Source organism: Calliphora vicina, chromosome 1, assembly GCF_958450345.1.
Source record: "Calliphora vicina chromosome 1, idCalVici1.1, whole genome shotgun sequence".
NCBI classification, from domain to species: Eukaryota; Metazoa; Arthropoda; class Insecta; order Diptera; family Calliphoridae; genus Calliphora; species Calliphora vicina.
Genome location: NC_088780.1, coordinates 146,905,719 through 146,929,557, shown reverse-complemented (window position 1 = coordinate 146,929,557; position 23,839 = coordinate 146,905,719). Strand labels below are relative to the sequence as shown.

At 29.7% G+C, this 23,839-nt stretch overlaps 1 protein-coding gene across 2 annotated transcripts in view; it reads left to right on the top strand.

The window, feature by feature from the left end:
• sba (six-banded) overlaps positions 1-23,839 on the top strand; it is a 479,153-nt gene that overhangs the window by 319,922 nt on the left and 135,392 nt on the right. For both annotated transcript variants that reach the window (XM_065516094.1, XM_065516093.1), the window contains exon 4: positions 9,130-9,520. In XM_065516094.1, the coding sequence (XP_065372166.1) occupies positions 9,130-9,520 (391 nt within the window). The remainder of the gene's footprint in view (positions 1-9,129; positions 9,521-23,839) is intronic.

Here is a 23,839-nt window from a genome sequence, read left to right as displayed (position 1 = left end):
CTCCGCTTACGTTCACTCTTAACGTTCCGCAACATTTTATTAGTACATTAATTAAATTCATTAGTTTTTAAAACAATTTTACAATGACACTAGAACAAGGCTGCTTGCTACTTTACGGCATTATTTCCACAGAAACTCAAGCCATAAATCTTTTAGTAGTAACTCTTTTAAAAATGCTAAATTACAATAAAGACCGCAAAATTTACTGTGTGTGTGTTTTAAGTAGTTAAAGGCACCACTTCCCCACCGATAACACAAAAAAAAACAAACAACAACAGCTGAAAGAAACAAAGAGAAGGCATTGTGTGCAAGATAGTGATAAAAGAAACCCTTTCTTTGGAAACTTCTAAGGCGAAGTTGTGTTGTAATTGCGTATGTTGGAAGTATGTAAAGTGTAGTTAAAGTGACGTCAAAATGTAATAAATCATAAGACTAAAATTACTAGTATATGGGAAACCTAACGGCTGTGGAGATATAAATGTAAAAGAGATCCTTAAAAACTGCTAAAGTAGCAACAGCAACAGCAAATGCAATAGCTGCAAATGTGATGTGATGGTGTGTCTGAGCAGTAGTTGCTGTTGATGATTTTAAAGATAAATATTGAAAGATATTAGTAAGGATATTCAGGGGATGCTTAATTTTGCTTCACTATATAATAACATTTTTGTTGATATACTTTAATTAACTAATTTTGTATATCTAAGGTACCGCTTTATATATTTTAAACTACTTAATTATAAATAAACTATTTGTTTTATCTCTCATTTCTATAAAAATTTACATAAACATGCATATATTGATCAAATTAAGATAATAAATTTACACAAAATCTAAATAAAACAAACAAACATAATTAAATTCCAAAAACACGGACAACACATATGGTCAACAATCTAATAAGACAACTTTTTACTTGTATTATTATTTGATATTTTGTTTAGCTTTTGCTTTTATTGACCTAATGTACATTTTGGTCACGTTCGAATACACATTCATTAGTTAATAAATAAATATTTATGTATTTATGTGTGTCTATATGTAGTTTTTATTGACAACTAAAAATACCAATATGTATTAATGTATCATGGCTCTATAGGAATGACCTTGTATTAAAATTACTATAACAAATGTGTCCAAAATATACTTAGCAAAAAATTCGGCTGTGCCGAATCTTATATACCCAACACCAATATAATATGGGCACTAATTGTTGTAAGTTTTATATATAAATGGCGAATGTCTTAAAATTTTTGTGAGCTGGTATCTGCGTATGTGTATTTTATGAGGGCTATGGAAAGTTATAGTCTAATCTTCACAAAATTCAATTATATTGTTACATTTTTACCTTTTAAAAACGGTGGTATATTTCCTTTAAATAAACCGGATACTTTTGGTTACAAATAAAAGTAGTTTAGTAGGTTAAAAATTGTAACAACTCTTTATTCAAATTTACGCAACAATTTAAACAGTTACTTCCTTTTAATGTACATACTTTTATTACACACTTTAAAACCACACTTTATAATGTACAAGTATACACTGGTAATACAGTTGATGTTACTTCTAATAGCGCTGCAACCGCTGCCACTATTTATACACAGCGTCATCTTCCTTCTAGTAGCATCCTGAAAGTTATACTTCTACCATGATTAACTAAAAGCTTTTATTCAATGTTGTATGTTCCACAGCTATGTTAATAATGTCCACAGTTATGTTAACTGCTGTTAATCGGCTGGTAAACAGCATTGTCCACAATTAGAAGCCTCCAGAAATAGAAAGGTTGAGAAACATGATGCAACTTTAAATCATGCATTAAAACCATTATATTTGAATTCAAATACTATTTCGTAAGAATCGGCTCAATTATGAAAAAATAATTCCCCAGGAATTTTTTCCCTTTTCTAATTTTTCCTATTCAAATTGTAAAATGTTAAAAAAACGAAAAGGGAAAAAGCTCCCGAGGGAATGTTTTTTCATAATTGGGCTGAATATGATTTTTGAATACAACTGATCTGTGTAGATTGTGGTTCGACATCGATATTTGTAAAATATTTATGTAGACGATGATGGAAGCGATGACCACCTATGGACCGATCTTTATTAACCTTCGCTTTACCAATACCCACCCGGGTGACCACATCGATTTTATTGGTTTAATATTTTTTTTAATTTTGTTTCGATTTAAATGAAATTTGTACTCACTGAACAAATTCTAGAGTTCTATAGAATTTAATAGAACCATTTTAAACTTTTTATAAGATTTTTTAAAGAGATTTAGTTTTTAAGTGATTTTAGGAAGTGCACTATATATGGGGGCTATAGTCAAATATGGATCGATCGAAACATATTGTCGTTTTGTGTTTTCTTTATATTGCTACTGCTATTTTATAGGCATTTTTGTACCATGGAGCCATATTTGGGGAAGACATTAGTATAGGGACTGGGTGAAATTATGAACCAGTTCTTGTCTTTTTGTTCTAAAAGAACAATATGTGCTAAAATTCATGATATTATCTGCAATATATTTAAAGAAAATGGCAAAAAAATTTTAAATTATCAACTTTTTGGAGGTTGTCTCACATTTTGGTTCAAAACTCCGGTTCTACTTCGCCGATTTTATCCATTTTCAAGTCCAAATATTTCAGATCAACCCCAAATATTTAACCCCATACGTCTTTTCCTCGATGCCATAATGTGTCAACAACAGACAGATGGGCGTCCGTTTAGATAGCTAGATAGTCTTAGAATTGTACTAGGAAACATCATATATGTATGTATATTAGGGTGGGTCGATTTTTTTCACGAAAAATCGTATAGCAGAATCGCATTCTATGGAAAATTCTCAGAAAATTTCCCCAAGAAACCATAGGTCTAAAATCAAATCCAATCTTGCGCATTTCGTCTTTTATCCAATGATATTTCAATATAATTTTTATATTTTTATATTTTATTGGAAAAAAGACGAAATGCGCAAGATAGGATTTGATTTTAGACCTATGGTTTCTTGAGGAAACTTTCTTAGAATTTTCCGTAGATTGCAGAAACTATACGATTTTTTACTTTTTGATCCTAATCGACAAATCGACCCGGCCTAATGTATATACTTTTTAGTTCTGCTACCAATATTTCGATATGTTACAAACGGAATTACAAACTCAATATACCTCCCATCTTTTTGGTACAAACACACAAAAACACGTCATCATGATTCTAATCTAAACACGATACAGACACCAAAATCATACTCCAAATATTAAACACAAAATCACACATTAAAATGAGATTGAACGAAATAGTATATTTAACTGCCTCAAAAATCTTTAATAAATATTCAATGAATGGAATGTGGTTTTAGCTTTATTATTAAGATCATAATTTAATTATTTTTTGAAAACGAATAAACAAACTGTTTGTTTGTTTATTTGTTTAATACAATAATTTTGTTAGTTTTAATTAAATTTATTTTAACACATTTTTAGCATGTGTTACTTTGTTTTGATAAATAATAAATAATTTATTAAAAAACATTTAATTTTATTATTATTATTGTTTTAGCAGTTTACTATCTGTTATTGTATTGTTTTTGCTATTTTCATTAATCATTAATTAATTTATAACATTTGCTATATTTTTATTGATCAATTAATGTTAACATTTTTGTAAATGCAAATATATGCATGCATATATTTGCTAGATTCTCCTCATTAAATATTTATAGCGAAAATGGGAGTGTTGCATATTTGAAGAGATAAATAAAATAAAAATAAGGTGACCATAGAATTTTTTAATAGAAATAATAGCAGATTTAAGTAATAATATTATTTACAAATGCATCATTTATAAGCAGAAGGAATAATGTAAAATGGAACTTGGCATAGTTAAAGGCACACTTTGTTGAAATTTTGTATGACGATTTTGCTGAATTTCATAGATTCGAGGGTGGTTATGTGCTTGTTGGCATAGACCTTTGCATTTAAATAATCTCATAAAAAGAAATCCAATTGTATTAAATCATACGATCTATAGGGCTAAATCTGATCACTGAAACGACAGATTATAATTCAATTCCTCCAGCACCCGATCCAGATTTAAAAGTGACTCGTTATGGATGTATTCTCAGAACGCCAAATTCAAAAATTTTGCGATTAACAAAGCCGTCAAGCCATCGATTAGGATGATTTTTCTCGAAAAATCTTCAACCACTTGTTGATGTTCAATAATCCATTCAACGTACTCTCTTTTCTGATCAAGGTCGTTAGCATAGGGTAGAACTAGCGGCGCAACTGAGAGTAAAATATATTCAAGATATGTACTCTCTCTCAAATTTTATAGCTGGCACAACAAAATTCATTTATTTACATGTATTTTGTTGCAAGACTGAGAGTAAAACTGACATTTTATTTGAGTTGGCATAGCAGTGCACAACACTATGTCTGAGTCTTTACAACATTGCATATCATAAAGTAGCATTATTGCTCAATATGCTATCTTATGCAGGCCTTTTATATCGACAATATCTTAACTTTGTTCTTATCACAAGATTGTTGCAACCAATAGTATTAAAAACTGGTCACCTTAACTTTTCTAAAATGCATATACACACACACACAAATTTGTCTTCCTTCATTTAAATTCCATTATGTTAACTTATTTATTTATTTAGTTTCTACATTTTATTTTCCGTTTTAATTCGTTTAAGCAATCTTTGCTTTCAATCTGCCGATTTAAGAGCTGTAAACAGTTGTAGTATAGTATTTAGCAATGCAAGTAGTTCAAGTACTTTTGTAAATAATTGCGTTAACTTGGCACGTAATTGCAATTTGTTTTCAATAAAATTTATCAATAACTGGCGCCAAAATTAATTTATTTTCTTAAAAATTTTGTGTTGTACTTGTATGTTATCTCTACACAGCTCCTTCTTTTTTTTAGTTTTTTTTTTTGTTTGTAAAGCGAAAAATGTCATCAAGGTGTTGCATTTGTTAGCAAATTTTATGAACGTGTTTTACGTGTTTGTAATTAATGGATAAATTCAATGAATTGTACGAGTAATTTTATTGAAATTTCTGTACTTCAAAGCACTTAAATGTAATTACGACGTTTTATTTTAGATAAATTAGCTAAAGATAAAATTTTGCAAAAAATATTTTAATATAACTTATGGAAATATAATGTCATGTGGAGCGGCAATTATTTCATTTATTTTTATTTTCACATAAATAAAAAACAATTTTAATACTACTACAATTTACGATGTCTAATCCATTTGTATGGAATAATATTTGAAATATAACAGCAACCAAATGAAATATTCCCCTCTAAAAGTTCACTTTAAGGTCTTGCTTATGCAAAACTACTTTCCCTCTAAACATTTTCCACATTTTTATTTAAAACTCTAATACAAAACCAAACATACGTACATTTATTTATCCCTAACACCACAAAATTGTATTGTATATCAAGTGTCATTGAAAGGTCAAATTTAAACAAAACCATTGTGTTTTGTTTAAAGTGTTGATATTTTTCAGCACATTTTTCATAAATACCCAAACAAATTTACTGATTTTCACTCTAAAGATAAAGAAAAGTTTATAAGCACCAACGACTTGAAATGAGCGTTCGTTCACAGCTGAAAATAAAAACCAAATGACTACAACAAATTTCAATTCATTTTCCACACCCAGCGCCATTAAAACTACACAAAAAAGAAGAATGAAATACTTTTGCAGTTTAGGAAGAAATTGAAATAAAACAAAATCACTAGCAATCAACCGACACCTACTTTCTTTTTTTAAATACAAAACCATCAACCATCATCAACAAATAATACAAATAGCAAATTTAAGTTTTTCTAAACAATAAAACTCAATGAAAGAAAGGTGGAAAATGTGAGTGAGAAATAGAAGAAAGAAATGAAACACGTCACGATTTTAAACCGCATACCATTTGGAAATTTGGAAAACATTTTACAAATGGCAACAGCAGCAGTCAGTGGTTTCAGCAACTGCAAACGACCTAAATGCAATTTAACATTTCAGTTTTGTTTTCTTCTACAGCAACACCACTCAACTACATTTTGCTAGTCCAAATGTTTGAGTTACTGTGTATCTTGACGTCTGCTGCTGTTTTATAAAAACCACTTCTTCATTTTGTTTTTTTATTTTTGGATTAAATATGTTTAAATTTCATTTAAAAAGCAAAATATACATTTCAACCAAACTAAACGAGTTTTGCAGAAAAACGAAAAAAAGTTCTTTTAACTATTTTGTATATTTTTATAACAACTACCAAAAATATGGGGGCTACATTGACTTTGTCTTGCCGTTTGAAATATTCATCGTAATCCCACGACGAATATATATTCGGGGTCTTTATAAAATCTAGCTACGTCTGTCCGCCTGTGTGTTGAAAGCACAATGGGGCCTACAGGAAAGACCTAAGGGGGATTAAATTTTTCTCAAATATTCTTTGTTGATCAAAAATGTTTGAATTGAGTTAAACAGAACAAGATTTATTGACCAAAAAGTTAGACAACCTGTTCTTTAAATATAGTGCAGATAATATTGTTACGTTTCTACCTTTTAAAAACAGTGGTTTCTTTAAAACAATGTTAATAACTGCGTGTTATAAACATTATTGATAAGCAGATGTTGCTACTGGTGGAAATGTACATAAACATAATGAATGTTGCTAGCAGCCGTTACATACTGTTAAATTCAAATCGCTAATGCAAATATATTGAATTTTTCATACGTTATTCCTATTATAAATGAAAAAAATCTGCTTAAAATATTAAGTATCGTTCCATGAATTCTCACAGCATCCATACAAATTTGTTACCGGGATATGGCTCTATGATACATAAATTTGTAGTCCATAGAAAATTTGGTATTTAAAATGGACTAAATCGATAAAAAATAAATGTTTTTTATATAAAACTAGTTGACCGCCCCGGCTTCGCCCGGTAGCATTTACTAATGTTAGCTCTTCAAGTTTCTCCAACCCGCATACCTACCTGTTTTTATATAAATTTCATATCTACATTTGTACTGCATACTTTAGGGAGCTTTTTTGTTACAGATGACTGGATTAAAAAAAAAAATACAAAATTTTTACCCGGAATTTTTGAATTTTTTTTCTTTACAAACCATCTGAAAATTTAGAATCGAATAAAAAAAAATCAGCCAAATCGATCCTGCCGTTCTCACGCGATGACATTACATACATGGACCATTTCATTTTTATATAGATGTTACAAAATTACTTGTTCAGTTTAAATTGTAGTTTTTTTTTCTAGCAAGGGGTCAATTGACTAATAATTACAAAAAGACTGTCTAATAGCTGGTCCGAAGTAGTCAACGCATAGGATTCACATACCGATTACATAGGTTAAGTTACCATACTGGTTACTTGCTCAGCTATATAACTATTTATTTTAACATGAACTAATGCTTGTTGACCTCAAAAAGTCAGTTAAAAATCAATCTCATAGACAGTCCAATAACCGATTCCTTCCTTTGACTACTCTCCAATAGATTACTTTTGGTGGGTAAAATAACTACTTGTGCTTTAGGTTGCTTGCAGACACGAAAGTGGCAATTGATTCCCTTCTAGGCTACTTGGGATGTTAGTATACTTAATGTGCTTGGTGTGCTTCCCTACCATTATCGTAATGAAATAAAAGGTTTAGAGTGAAAAAATATATGTAAAATTAGAAAGCTATTTGGACAAGGTTTAAATAATCTCGTAATTATTATTCTCAAGATATTAAGAAATAACTGTTTAGTTTGTATGGGAGATGACTCATCTCCTGTACCGATCACTCCCATTTTTTGGTTAAACTTCATGCACTGATACGAAATTGATTCATATAACGTTTGAAGACTTTCATAATTATAATTCTCGAGATAGTGGAAAATAAATATTTAATTTTTATGATAGGTGCCACGCCCACTAATACAATCCCGCCCATTTTCAGCAAAACTCCGTATAGTGATAAGAAATTAATTCATACAAAGTTTAAATACTTTTACGATTATAGTTCTTCAGATATTTGAAATACATTGTATAGGGAGTGCCACGCCCACTAATATAATACCGCCCATTTTCAGCGAATATATGTACAATAATAAGGGCAAAGTTTTAAGACTTCCACAACTATAGTTCTCCAGTTATTCTTTATATGTGAGGGTTCACAGCCCTTGTTCCGATCCGTCCCATTTTTGTTTAAACTTCATGATTGAAGACTGTCACAAGTATAGTTCTGCAGATATTCGAAAATGTGATGCCACTCCCATTTTCAATCAAGAAGCGCACAAGTTTTGAGGCATTCACAATTATAGTTCTTCAGATTCACCAGATATTCCATAATAACTATTTGTTTTTTAAGGGAAGTGCCACGCCCACTTTAAATTTCGAATTAAATGTATCCTGGGAATATCTAAAAATAAAAATTTCATGTCTAACATTTTCTACATATTTCTCAGTTAAACCTTCTAAGAAAAACTTTTAGTTTAGCTGTCAAAAAAAGAAAAAAGAAAAAGGAAATGCATTAAACTCCATTGATGCACAACTTCAACAACAGCCAAGGAAACCATGGTTGCTTGTATTGGTGTCAACCTAGCGTGACGACCTTTTTGTGGCAAGAACGAAAGAAAGTCACAGTAACAAAATTTAATCTTGTGTTGCATGGCTGATGAAGTTTTTGTGGTAAAGGGAAAAATGTCAACGTGTTAAGAACATGACAACGACCTTAAGAAATAGAAATAATTTGCATTAAGACATTTTCCCTAAGTTTGTTTTATAAATAACAGATTGGAATTAGAATTTCTATATTAAATTCTACAGAAATTTTAGTGTCACAAATTTATTATTCCATTATGGTTTAATTAAAGCACTAAAGAGTTTTTTGAGTTTCAATTCACCCAAAGCATCATAATTAATTATTCTTTTAACTACTTACCTGTCTGCCAATATATAAAATACAGACAGAGACTAGCCATTATACCTGCAGCTGTTTTCCAACTCTTTCTTTTTAGCTTAATAACTAATTGTCTTTTCATTTGTTCTCCGAGTTATATTCATTAATAAAATTAGATTTTTTTTTGTTTTTTTTTTTTAATTTTTCCACAGGTTCCTAATACGCCACTAACAATGCCAACAAACCAAAATAATAATGAATTTGATTCCTCAACATCAAACTCCTCGTTAACATCACAGTCTACGACATCGACAACGATGTCGTCGTCGTCATTACACGCCTCTTGTTCTCTGCAACAATCTCCGCTAACGACGTCTACAGCGCCATCTGGTGCATTTGTTGTACCACCCATGGATACATCATCATCATCCACGTCATCATCGTCGTCGTCAACGTCCTCATTATCCTCCACGTCATTATGTTCAGCAACAGCAACTACAATACCTTCAGCTACTTCACCGTCATCTTTAACATGTTTGCATCTAAAACGTTTTCACGATTGTCAACAATTACATGCACATCCCATGGAGTCGTTTAATAAAGGTAAGTTTCAGTTCATTTTCTATTTCTTTTTTTTTTGTTATTCATTAGCTCTTTGTTTTCTATTTTTGCAAGAACAAATATTAAATTTGGGGGTCCTTGTGTTAACTTCAACATTAATTATTGCATACTTTTAGGAGGAGAAAAATTTTCATAATTTTAACAAGGAATCTTAATCACGAATTCTCTAAACGTTTTGAAATTAATGCTTGGCATCTTTTTAAGTAATTAAAATGTTTGTGTCCTTTAGAGATTTCATATTAGTGGAAAAAATATAGTATACATTTAGGGCGCTTTAAAAATATCTATACAAATGCATACCTTAAGGGGGTGTTAAATTAAATTTTTATTAAAATATCATGTCACTCTTGCCAACTCACAGCAAATGCAAAAAAGTTAATCTTTTTCTAATGAATATTTTACGAAAGTCAATACCTTGACATGTGTCAATAACGCATAAATTATTGCAATAATTTATTCAACCAAAAATTTCACCACCACCAACAAACAAAGACTTTAACAACAACAAAAACCAAAACAAATTTTACTCAATTTCACTAAAAGCTTTTGGCACTAATGTTTACAAATGATACAACAACAACAGCTAAAATATACAAATATATAAAAACAAAATTCATACAAAGAGCAACAAATCAACTAATTTGATGGTTGAAATCTTAAATAAATAAAAAAATACATATTTTAGATATATGTATATAATATATATGATGGTAGAGTAAGTGTGGTTAAGGTTTTTTGTTTGTATTTGAATGTTTTGGAAAATAAAAATATTTGCCAGTGATTTTAGTATAAATACAATACAAAAAACAATATATGTTGCATACCTTAGGGATTTGATATTTTAATACTCATACAATACAAGTGTGTGTGTACTAGGGTGGCCATTATTTTGTACTTTGGCGATTTTCGATGCTCTAAAATTGTCAGAAAATTTTTATATTTCATATTTAAACATATAATGGTAAATTAAATACAAAAGCTAGTTTTAATTATTATTTTTTTTTTGCTTTTAATTTTTAATTATTTTTTGAACAGACCAAAAACACGCAACTACAAATAAAATATGAATCCGATTTTACTCAACGTGCAAAATAAGGACCATGCTAGTGTGCATTTACTTACAACCACAAACAATGTTGATGTATGTTGTCGTTTACTTCATATCGTTACATTTCATTTGCACTTGACTTTTTCCATTCTCCCGCCAGTTACTTACGTTGTTTTTAGTAAGAAACTCAAACAAAAAATACAAACAAAACCTTTTGTTTGCTTTAAAAGCATCGCGTTGCGTGGTTGTACTCTATAGTTGATGTTCACTTATTTGTCGCTTTCACTGTTTGTCGCTTGTGAACAAAAGAAGAAAAATTGATTTTCTTAAGAAATGACTAACATGAAATTGTGTTTTTTTTTTTCATTCGCTTTTTTCGAAAAAACCAGAAAAAAAATCCAAAGAAATGGAACACATTATTCATTGAAGTAGAAAAAAAAACTGGAAAACAAGAAAAACTGAAAAAAGTATCTTCAAATTGCATTTTTTTAAACTCCTTTTAACGCAGCATTCAAGCGATTACTTTGGCTAAAAAGGCATTGACATATTATCACTTCATACCACCACTTTTTTTTACCCTTACTACTCATTTGCCCATTTCTTCATTCCCCCAACCAACTACTTTTTAGTCTGTTGCCATTATCCTTTTTGTCTTGGTTTTTTTGTCGTTATTTTTTCCAACTCCTTTTCTCTTTCTTTAGCCTTTATTTTTACTCATTTCTCACTGCAATTTATAACAATAGATACATAATTTTTGTACAGTTAGCTGTGTTTTTCTTTATTCTTCATTTGCTCTTTCTTTATTTGCTCGGAACTGTCAATGGATGAATTTATTATTGTAATGTTTTATTTTTTGCTAAAAAAATGGTTGTAAAGAAATTAATATTGTTAAGTTATGATGAGCAGAAAATATTTATCACCCTTAAAATATGCTGCAAATTTTGATTTAATAAATAAGTATGCTTTTAATTTCTTAAAAATATCTACTGTTTAGAATTAAGTTATTTCTTAATAAAATTATTTTACTATTTTTAGAAATTTATTTAAGTTAAATAATAAGTGTTTCACATTTACTTAATACAGTGCACTCGCGATAATATGAACTAATTAAAACCAGGCCAGTTCACTTTTTCAAGATTGTTCATATTTGATGGGCATCTAATTCCCATCTACAGCTAGGGAAGTCCAAAAATTATTAAGCAGTTGATTTAGAATTTAGCCACTACCCTGTTGATTTAGATTTCAACTCTTTGTAGATAAATAAAATACGTTAAAAAAACAAAAATAAGCTGTTCATATTTTAGAGTACCCTATGGAAGTAAAAAGTGTTCAGATTTTGGGGTGTTTATAGTATATTGTGGAGTTCATATTATCGCGAGTGCACTGTACTTCCAAAAAAAATATTTTTGTTATATTATGTTTTTGACATGTCTTGGGCAATTTTGACTCCAGAAAAAGGATTTATATTGGGTGTATGACTTAAAAATGCGGAATTTTTTAAAATGTTTAGCTTTTATTTTGAAACATTTGGAAAATATAAATTTATTCAAAGTATTAGCCATTGTTAGCTATAATCTCTTCCCATCTTTCTGACATATGGATTCCGAACCAAAAGAACTGCTCATCTTTTGAGGACAAGAAAGAATAAATCCAATTTCAGATACTATGTTCTGTAGTGAAGCGTATCCCAGAGAGAGCGTTCTGCGCCGATAGAAACAAATAGTAGTCGGACTGACAAGATCTGGACTATAAAGCGGGTGAGCAAAATTTTCCCAACCACTTCATTCTAAATTATTTTTAACAGATATTGCAACATGTGGCCAAGCGTTGTCATGGAATATTACGGTTTCATGCCTGGGCATATATTCTGGGCATTTTTCTGTCAATGCTCGCTTCAAACGAATTAGATGCGTTCGGTACAAATTTCCTGTCTGGTCAGATTTCAGCAGCTCAAAATAGATGTTACCCTTTTGCTCCCACCAAATACAGAGAATTACCTTAGCGACATGGTTATTTGGCTTTGGTGTGCTATCGGCTGATGGTCGGGCTTTACATACGATCTCTTACGCTTTATGTTATCGGAATGGATCCATTTTTCATCGCAAGTAATGATGAAGCATCATTTCGGGCATGTAAAATCGTCTTTCAAGGTCTCTCGACTTCAATTCAGAAGGTACCCAATTTCCCAAAAGGTTTTGAAAGTAGATGTCAATGATTTAGCCAGATCTTGTTGAGTTTTACAATAATCATCAGGGTGAAATGCCTCCAATTATTGCTCTTCAAACTTTTTTGGCTAGTCTGGACGATCTTTGTCTTCCATGTCAAAATCACCATTCTTGAACCGCATGATTGAAGCCGATGGGTCACATTCACCATTAGCTTCGGTGAGCAATCTGTGTACTTCAGAGGCACTTTTTTCAACTTAAAGATGGTTCTTTGGTACAAAATTCAAAATTTTTGAAGCAGAAAAACTTTGTTGTTTACACTATAATGTTCAATAACTAAGTGAGAATAAATGACAGATAGGTACCCTTCAAAATGACACAAGTTATTAAAAATAGCGCACAAAAGATTCGGCATCTATTGTAAATCTCGCATTTTGAATTCTTACATAAAGTCATAATGCTACTTCGACCCAAAATTAGAAACTCCAATCAAATGTGCGACATCTAAAGATTATCCGATTTTGCTAAAACTTTCATCATCTGATTTTTAGATGTTGAAGAATAGAATTTTATATTGAGATATATATATTTTTGCCTTAAAAATATATCCAAAGGAATTCAATCGATATCTAGAATTTCAAATTAATATCAGAATATATGATTTGCTCGTCCCTGCTAAATTTTTTTACTGACGGCATTTTTTCAAGTTTGAAAACAAATAAAAGTGCCTGGAGTATGAAAATAATACAATTTTTTTTATTCAAAAACTGTATTTACTTCCTTTGTTTAGATCTTATTTATATTTTTAACTACTGAATGGATTTGTATAGAAATATCAAATTCTATTAATCAAGCACGTCAGGTTTTGTACTTGAAAAGTAAGAAGGAAGTAATCTACAAAACAATTACTTATTGGTAAGGACTATAACAACTCATGGATCGTACTGTAATGGCTGGTTTTTATTTCAAAAATATATATTTACTAAAGTTTAGGACGACTAGAAAAACGTAATCTTCTATACCGTCATTAAAAAGAAGAAGAAGAACATAAATGCTTATGTGCAACATTTTACATGAGAATTATTTACATCGAACGTCTACAATAACTCGCGGGTGCATTTAAGAATTCATTCTGTTGCCTAAATATGCACTTAAATACAGTCCATTTTGAAAATACGAATTGAAACTATGATATGACTGAATATTTTATACTGACGGCTCATCTAAATTAAACTTTAACTGGCGTTCCTTTACCCCTTTCCTTCATCAAAATATTTCAAGTAATTTCAGAAATTTATTATTACACTTTATTTGGCTGCGTCATTATTTCAGCGGCATAAATATTAATATTCTTTTTTCCCCCCATTACTGGCTAACAAATGTTGCATATTTTGAGTGGTTTTTCAAGTAAAATTTGTTAATAAAATAAAAGTCTTAATAGCATAAAATAACTTAAGCACTAGTCTGAGTAGAAACTTTAAAGTGCTTTTTATTAATTGTCTTCAACAACATTAAGGCAACAAAGTTTGTATTATTTTCACAAAATAAAGAAATATGTAAACGAAACTTAATCAAAATTATGCTATACCATTTTTGAAGAAACAAAATTTAAATAAGAAGTTTAATTAAAAGCCGTTATTAGTGGCTAAAAAGGTAAAGTTGATAAATAATTGAAGTAGTTAATTTGCCTAGCATAGCATAATTGTCATTAAAAATGCCCAAGTATCTTAAGTTATGCTTTAATTTCTATAAAATATTTATAATACACTTAAAAGTTACTTAAAATATGTTTAAATGGAAATACAATTAATGTTTACAGTTATCTTTTCTTTATAATACTTAAGAGCCCTTAAGTATGCAACAATTAATTTTAAATACATATTGAATTTCATTTAAAAGTATTTAGATTTTTAATTTAATTTATTTAAAATCTTTATTTAGGATTTTTTTTAATTCCTAAAATTATTTTACTTCTTTTTAAATAAAAAAAAATTGTTCAAATCTTCATGTGAATTCTTTTGTGTTTCTATTATTTTTTTTATCATTTTGCAGTTGTTTTTAGATTTTCCATTCCACTAAACACAGGGGATTTTGTTTTTATTTTTTGCGTGTGCATGAATCTTGCAGATAACTTACAACATCAAACAAAACAAAAGTCTAAAAAGAAATGAAAATCTGTTCCACAAAAAAATCTTTTAATACTGACACACACACTGTTGCATAAGCAAATCCCTAAAAGATAGACTTCCTTATTATAGCCAGCAACAATACAAAATAAAGCATATTGTTCTTTTTATTCTATGCTTCTAAAAATTTCTTTTTTATGCTTTCTATACATCATAAACATGTTTGAACATGTTCATGCATTTTATATAAAAAAGTAAAATATTTTAACACATGTATAAAACACACTAACATTTTACATACACATATTTTTTTGTGATATCTTTATAGATTTATATTTTTACTGCAGCATATTTTTAGGTTTCTATTTTATAGCATACTTTTAGGTACAAGTTTCCTTTAGTATTGCTGGTAAAAAAATATTGTTTATATGATTTATTTCTTTTAGTCTTTTAAGTATTTTTCTTATTTTTATACTTCCCTTATCATACTCTTCTCAATTTTAAGCGATTTATTTCTTTCATATTTTTGTTTTTCACTTGACTTGCATTTGCGCAGTATTCCAAGAAAATTCTGTAGAGTTGCATTATTGCAATTTTACCTTTATTGTTTTAGTTGTTGTACACGTTTCTTTTCCAGTGACTGTATACATACAGTTATTATTTTTTTTTTTAATTTCTTCCCTCTTCCCATTTTTACTCTATACCTTAGTTTATGTGTATTTGATTTATGTGTTGTTGGTTGTTGTAAATACTGGTGTATATGAATATATATTTTGTTTAAGTATATAATTGTTGAATTATATACTATACATAGCTGTAAGGTATACTATAATTTTGTTAAACTTTTATGCAATTTTATTTTTTAAATTGTGCCTAATGGTTTAGTTAATAGTTGTTTAACGGCCATTCTCACAATGTACGATTAAAAGTTAACGTGAACATTAACCGCAAGTTAGGCTAATTTGAATTTCACAATGTACGATTAATTCTAAAATTGACACTATTTAACAACAAAGTTGCTGTTAAATATAACCGAACAAATTTCGCCGGTTAGCATCTTAATTGTAAGAAATATAATAAAAGAACATGGAAAAACATTTATATTTTTGTAATATTTATAATTTTTAAAAGTGTAAAGCGAAGAAAAGTAAATTTTGCATGGGGTGATCCATATACCACCCGGATATTGCACAAACAACAAATATGCACTTTTGCTTGTTGGTTTTCAGTAATTGTTGTTAAGTTTGTTCTGTAAATTTTACAGTTAGGTACCTTAATATTTTTGAGTTTTATACGTTTTTTTTTATTATATCACTAAGAAAACACAAACTATTATTTTTTATGCCGTCTTTTAGACAATTTTTTATATTTCAATCTTTCATTACACTATTTTTCGTAAACAAATGTATGCATTATTGCCATACTTTCTACTGAATGCTTTGGTTAAGTAATCAAATGATGGTGAAACGTAAATCGGTAACCGTTGGTTAAATGGTCCCCGTTAAACAAACCGACAGTTAGTTAATTTCCCGGTTAAAATGAAATAATCGTACATTGTGAAAATGGCCGTAAGTTGTGTAAACTGAAAGGTATGCTGCATTTAGGTTTTATTTAATTCGCCTTAAAATATGCTATAGTTTACTAAACTTTTGTGTAATAAATTAATAACTAAAGTATAATCATTGTAAAGTAGTGTGTAAGATTGCTAGTCCTTAAATGGGAATATAACACAGTACAACACATGATTTTGGGACTCAATTCTGACAATTGCACATAATTAAGCCATAATTAGTCATAGCTCCCATATAAGACACGCTTCCGAAAATCACTTTAAAGCGAATAAATCTGTTAAAAATTATGGTATACATACAAAATTTATGATAAATAACTTTCATATAGACACAAATCACACGACCTAATTTCATGGTGATCGGTCCATAATTGGATTTGTAGTCCAGTTATTGAGCAAAAAAGGTGAAAAATTTATAAAAAATTTTAAAAAATGTAATTTTTGCGATTTTTAAGGCACTGGATGCACCTTTTTCGGGTAGGTATGTTCCGTACATTTTTTCTACTATTCAAAATCAACTTTGCTTCAGCCACAAAATAGATATTCCGTCGGTATACGAGATATTACCATGCTTAAATATAGAAAAAGTGATAAAAATCCACCTCGAGGAAAAAAATTCGTATGGCCATTAAATTATTACTTCAGCCAACTTGACAAAACTAATGATGCAGAAGTTCAATTGTCAGAATTGAGTCACAAAGCAATGAACTGAAAAATGTTGTACTGTGTAATTAAACTAGTGACAGTCAAATTATAGTTCTATATTGCTGGCTGAACTATAATATGATTGTCATTTTATAATAAGTAAAATTGTATATTACTAAAATAAAGTGAAAAAATTATAACATTTTAGACGATAAAGGGACACTTAGTGACAATTAACTCTCCAATAGCTTACTTCTGATGGGTTAAATAACTAGTTTGTGAAGTGCTAAACTGTAAAAGTTTAAAATAACTACACTCTATGTTGCATAGAGTCACTAAAGTGACTATTGACTTCTCACCAGATTACCTTGGATATATAAGTATAAAGTAACCTCTTGACTGACTTCTCTGCCTTATAGCACAAAATCACCAAAATATAATTTCATTCGAAAGCAATTCATTGTTTAATTTTGGACGAACAAAAAACATGTATTTTAGATTCTTTACCGAAATTGTCTGCAATATACATATGTCCATAATAACGCCAAAAATACGATTTAACTACGAGGAAGTGGTCTTGAACAATGTAAAAACAAACAACAGCAATCATAGCTATCTGTCATTTATTCTCACTTTGTTATTGAACACTATAGTGTAAACAACTAAGATTTTTTTGTTTCCAAAATGTACCAACAAAGCGTCATATGCAGGAAGTTTAGCTTTACTCCTTTAATGCAGATGAAACACACCGTTTGCTCACCATAGCTTATGGTCTGTTTCATCGGTTTCAACGTGCGAGAGATGGTTTGTGCGGTTCAGAAGTGGTGATTTTGACACGGAAGACAAAGATCGCCCAGACCAGCCAAACAATTTTGAAGACCAAGAATTGGAGGCATTACCCCATGAGAGTTGTTTTAAAATTCAACAGGAGCTTGTTAAATCTTTACGAGCTACTCAAGCATCAATTTGAAAATATTTGGGAGCAGCAGCAGGGAAATTGGGTACCATACCCATTGAAGCCGGGAGACCTTGAAAGATGATTTTTCAAAGCCAAATATTTATAGCGCTAAGTTAATGCTCCTCATTTGATGGGAGCTCCTCATTATATTATGAGCTGCTGAAATCTGGCCAGACCATCAGAGGGAAACTGCAAATGATTCGTTTGAGCATTTGCCAAAAAAAAAGCATTCGGCCAAACATGAAACAGTAATATTTCATCATGACGACGCTAGGCTACATGTTGCAATACCTTTTAAAAAGTATTTAGAGTAAAGTGGTTGGGAGGTTTAGCCTCACCCAATTTGTAGTCCGGTACGTGACCCGTCCGGTTACTATTTGTTTCGATCGATGCAGAACGCTCTCTCTGGGATACACTTTACTTCAGAATAGAGTATCATATTTTGACTTGATTCGTTCTTGGCCTCAAAAGATGAGCAGTTTTTTTGTCCGGAATCCATATGTTGCCAGAAAGTTGGGAAAAGTCCATCGCTAATGAATAAATTTATATTGTACAAATGGCTAAAATTTTGAAAAAAATCCCACATTTTTAAGCCATACAGGATTGGTGGTGATGGGTTAAGAAAGGCAACTAAACATTTGTTTTATACTAAAACTAAAATTGTCCCTGTATCATTGTTTTCTTTTCTACTTAAATTTATATAAAAGTAAATGTAGTTTTGTTTTTTTTTTCTGTCAAATTTAATTTACTTTCCATTGCCAGAAATAACTTTATTTAGACAATAAATTGAGCATAACAAAATTCTTGACAACAGAACAACAGCAAAATGTTTTTGTTGGACACCAATACCAAACAACTATATACAAACACTTACACTTACACATACTCCATTACCCATTCACACACAACTAAACAAATATAAAAACAAACACACAACACACAGACACTCACTCATACTAAGGCACAAAGGAAATGAAGAATAAAAACAAAACTTTTACAGAAAAACACTTGATTGTATTTTAAATGTATTTCCGTTTATATTTGGCCAACACTTCTAAATCTAAACTTGGCAGGCAGGCACAAGAAAAAATACCAAAAATACTAAACTTTAAACAAACATAATAAAACAAATGCGTTTATAAAACCAACAAAACATTTAAACAACTTTAAGGTTTTAGCTAAAAACATTATTTAATGAACTTTAATAAATTATTATTTTAGCTCACGTTTTTATCTAAATAAAAAATCCTTCAAACTTTTATTCAATTGTCTGTTTTAATAAAAATAAAAATATTTTTTTTTAAAAAACCACTCACTAAAGAATACATTCAGACAGTTATACTGCTAACAGAGTTTACCTTTGAATCCAAAAAATAAAAAAAAATTATATGGTTTTCAGTTTTTTTTTTAAAAAAAAGAGGAATTTCTCCCTCGTCCAAAAACTCATCACGTAACGTGCCAACTGCTATTTTTGTTTTTATATCTTCCACTTGAATGAATTTTCATGAAATTTCCGCTTTTTTATTTGTTATTTCTGTTGTTTTTGTCTTGTATCTCCTAAATACTTACATTTATTTCATACCTATTAGTTAAGCTTTACGCCATGCTATGATTTGCTTTTGTTTTTTGGTAGATATTATCATCTAGATGGAATAAAATAAAAATAATAGAATTAGATTTAACTAAGTGTTCATTAGTTTGTATGCAACATATATCCACTTCAGCGCTTTAAGTTGGGTAATATGGACAAAATAAAAGTTAAATTATTTAGCTGTACAGAATTTTAAATATTCTTTTAAGTTTTCCATTTCTGCTAGTAATTTTTGTAGTGCAAAGAGAAGTTATTCGGCTACTTTTTAAATTTGGCTTTATTTTACTGGTAATCTAGTCTGAAGTTAATTGCCACTTTAGTGTCTGGAGTCTTTAGTAATCCATGGCTTTAGTAATCTACAGTGTACCGCACTTTAAATCTATTACCTTTTCAAGTTTTTAGCTTTAATTTTCAAACACTGCTTATTGGTTGAGGCCAAAAACGTAGCACGCCAATATCGGATTCTCCCAGAGAGAGCATTCTGCATCGATCGAAACAAGTAGTGGTCGGATGGAGTGAATGATGAAATATTACGGTTTATCTGGCCGAATATTCTGGGCGTTTTTCGGCCAATGCTTGCTTCAAACCAATCAGTTACTTGCATTCTGTACAGTTTCCCTATGATGGTCAGGTCAGATTTCAGCAGCTCATGATAGAAAGGACCCTTTTGATCCCACTAAATACAGACAATTACCTTAGCGCCATGGATATTTGGCTTTGGTGTCGATTATGGTTTTCTGGGCTTCACATACGTTCTCTTACGCTTCGGGATATTGTAATGGATTCATTTTTTATCGCAAGTAATGGGTCGGACATGGGGAGAATTCCAAAACGTTTGTATGCAATGCAACCTTAAAAATTGGAGCGTTTCTTAATGCAACCGTGTAAACTTTGATAATGTTTCATATAGCAAAATGTATGAAAAAGTAAAAACAGGCAGTATGCTAAGTTTTTTTTTTAAATTTTAACTACGCGTTTGCTTGCTTTGTTTTGATAAAGATATGACTGCATTGCATACAGATGTTTTGGAATTCACCCATGCTAAATCATCTTTCAAGATCTCTGTCAATTCGTAGAGTATCAAATCTCCCTGCTTTTGGATGAATCCTGATCCCAATAATCTTGAAAGCTTTTGTTGTGCTTTACAACAATCTTCATGGAGTAATGCCTCCAATTCTTGGTCTTTAAACTTTTTTTGGCTGACCTGTGCGATCTTTGTCTTCCGTGTCAAAATCTCCACTTCTCCACCATAAGGTTTGGTGTGCTTCAGCGTCACTTTTTTTTAAATTAAAGAATTGAAGCAAAACTTCCCGCATATGAAGCATTATTAGTACAAAATTCGACATTTTCGAAGCACGGAAAAAATATGTTGTTTTAATTACTATAGATATATACATAAGTACTCGTTTAATAAAACATTTTATATTATTTTCAAGTGTCCTTTTATAACAAAATAAAGACAAAATAAATATGTAAATTTAAGACTTTCTTAGCAGTTATTTTTAAAAGACATTTTATTTTTAACTAGAATTCAACTCAAAATAACTGGCTTATTTCTTGTTTGTCATGTCATTTTATTGTTCATACATGTATGTTAAACTGTTGACAATTTGACATTTAAGACAGTTCTATAACAATGATAATAACAATATTATGTGAAAATGCATATAAAGAGGTTCATTATTATTGTTATTATTTCTCTTTGGAAAAGTAACATTGTTGATACCTTAAGATATGCCATGAAAAATATAAAAATTCAATGATATAAAGTGCGTGTATAAAAATGGTAACACACACACATTGATTAGTAATATATTTTGCCAATAAAGCTATCTATTTTTACTGCTGAAAATATATATGTAGATATAATGCTTCTAGGTGTTTTTGAAAGTGGTTGGGAATAGTAAAAGTAGTTCGTTATAAACAATATTCTAATCCAATTTCCAAAATCCAATTTTACTTCATTTTGGTTTTTCATCTATTTTCTGAAGTATTTAATCTTTACTTCATTCAACTATTTAAAAGGTACATTTTTTATTGAGGCACCCCTAACTTTAACCCTCTAATGCCCAAGCATACCCAAGACACTCATCGCAAAAATTCCAATAAATGCAAATATAACTGATTCCGCATTTCAAAAGCTCTACTATTACATAGTTGCTAAAAATGCACTTAAATTATTTTAAAAAGCTTTCAAATCTTTTGAAATTAAATATCAGTTATATTTGCATTTATTGGCATTTTGCGATGAGTGCCTTGAGGCATGCTTAAGCATTAGAGGGTTAACCTACCATTGCATAGGTATTTTTTATAGCCTATCTTTAGGTAAAAAATAAATTTAATCAGAAATGGTTGCAGTATTATTCATAGAAGTTCTACAATGAATTGAGGGATAGTGAATTATTAAGGTTTTAATTTCAATAAATGCAGTTTAGAGAATTTCTTATTTATATAAGACTATTTTTCATATTCATTTATCTTTGTTTTTCAAATCAAATCTTATTACATTCCTATTAAAATTGTATCTTTGCAATTTCTTTAATCTTTGTAATATATCTGATTTTATGCTTCACTAAATAGTTTTATTGTCATTCCCCAAAAGTATACTTTAAAAAATCAATCAAATTTATTTATTTTACAAAGCATCAACTTTCTTCAAAAGTTTTTCTTTTAACAAAACTATTTCTCATTGTAATTTTGTGTGTCTTTCAATTTTAATTTTTTTCTCGTATTTCCCTTTCAACTTGAATTAATCCCCCTTAAGTATGCTACATTTATTTTCACATCTTCTTTCATTTGAATTTTTTGCTTGAGCTCATCATCTTTTTATTTTTATTTTTTTTTTTTGTGTGAGAATGAGTGAATGTATTTGTTTGACTATCATCCTTTTTGAAGTTGTTAAACATCAACACCTCAATAAAGATTCTCATTTAAATAATAATATCAAAGTTCAAAAGAAAATTATCCTTAACAAGTTTAGTAGACTTTAAAATTAACGAACTCAATAACACAAGTTACAGAAGCCAAACAGCCAGTCATACAGAAAGACAACAAAACCAAACAAACTACCTTCCTTCCAAATCATCATGTAGATTGTGTCAGTCAATGTTTAGGTAGAAAAACCCACATTGCTGCGATACAAACAGGCCACTTGTTTTGCTAATCAAGCGGAAATTTATAATGAGGATCAAAATAGGAAAAAAGCGTGAAGTTGTTATAAGGAGATGATATTTTGCGAACAAAAAATAAAGCTGTAAATTAAATTGAAACCTTAATGTAGGAGTAAGGTGTATATTATTGAACATATTTTGTGCTGCATAATTTTAAGGGTAGCAAGGTATTAAATGTTATAGCATAATATTAAGGGGTACGGAAATATGATGTTTAATGTTTATGAATATATTTTAAAAGAGACAAATAAATCATCCTGTAAATAACATTTTGCTATAAGTTGGGCTCTGTAAGTGTATTCCAAATGAGATCAGTGGAAAATGAACGCGGACTATTAGTAGACCAAAAGGACTTGGTAAAATTAAATAAACTATTGTTTGAGTTTCTGAACTCATATTAAAAAGCTAAACGTTGAATTCACTATATGTTATAAACCTTTAATTTGATTAATAAATTCAGGCCCAGAATGTGCTGAATATTCTTAACTGCGTGGTTTTTCTTGGTCTCTCCTTAAGTGTAAGGAAACAACTTTTTCCCTAAGTATAATTCTTACCATGTTAAGCCCTTGATCTAACCATATCAATTACAATTTCCTTTTCCTTTAAAATCTTTCTACTCCAAAAAACTCTGTCATAAATTATAACAAAATATAAAGAAAAGAACTACAACTATAAAATAAATCACACTATTTACCCCTGCTTTAGCAATGAAATAAATAAGTATACAGTCAATATATCTTAGTTATTTACTGAAAATAACTTCTTTAGCAAATAATTTAAACTAGTCCTAAGAGACTGTAAAAGACCTTTTTCTATTGTTATCCTGACTGGAAAAACAACACGAGCATAATAAGATATACAACAGCAACAACAACAACAAAAAGAAGGACAAAACAAAAAGTCAACTACTTGCAAGAGAAGTATCAACAAATTAGAAACAGATACATACAAGTTACAGTTTCCTTAACTAAAAGTTATTGAAGCATACTTTTAGGTAAATAATAAAATGGTAAATAAGTATGAAGTCA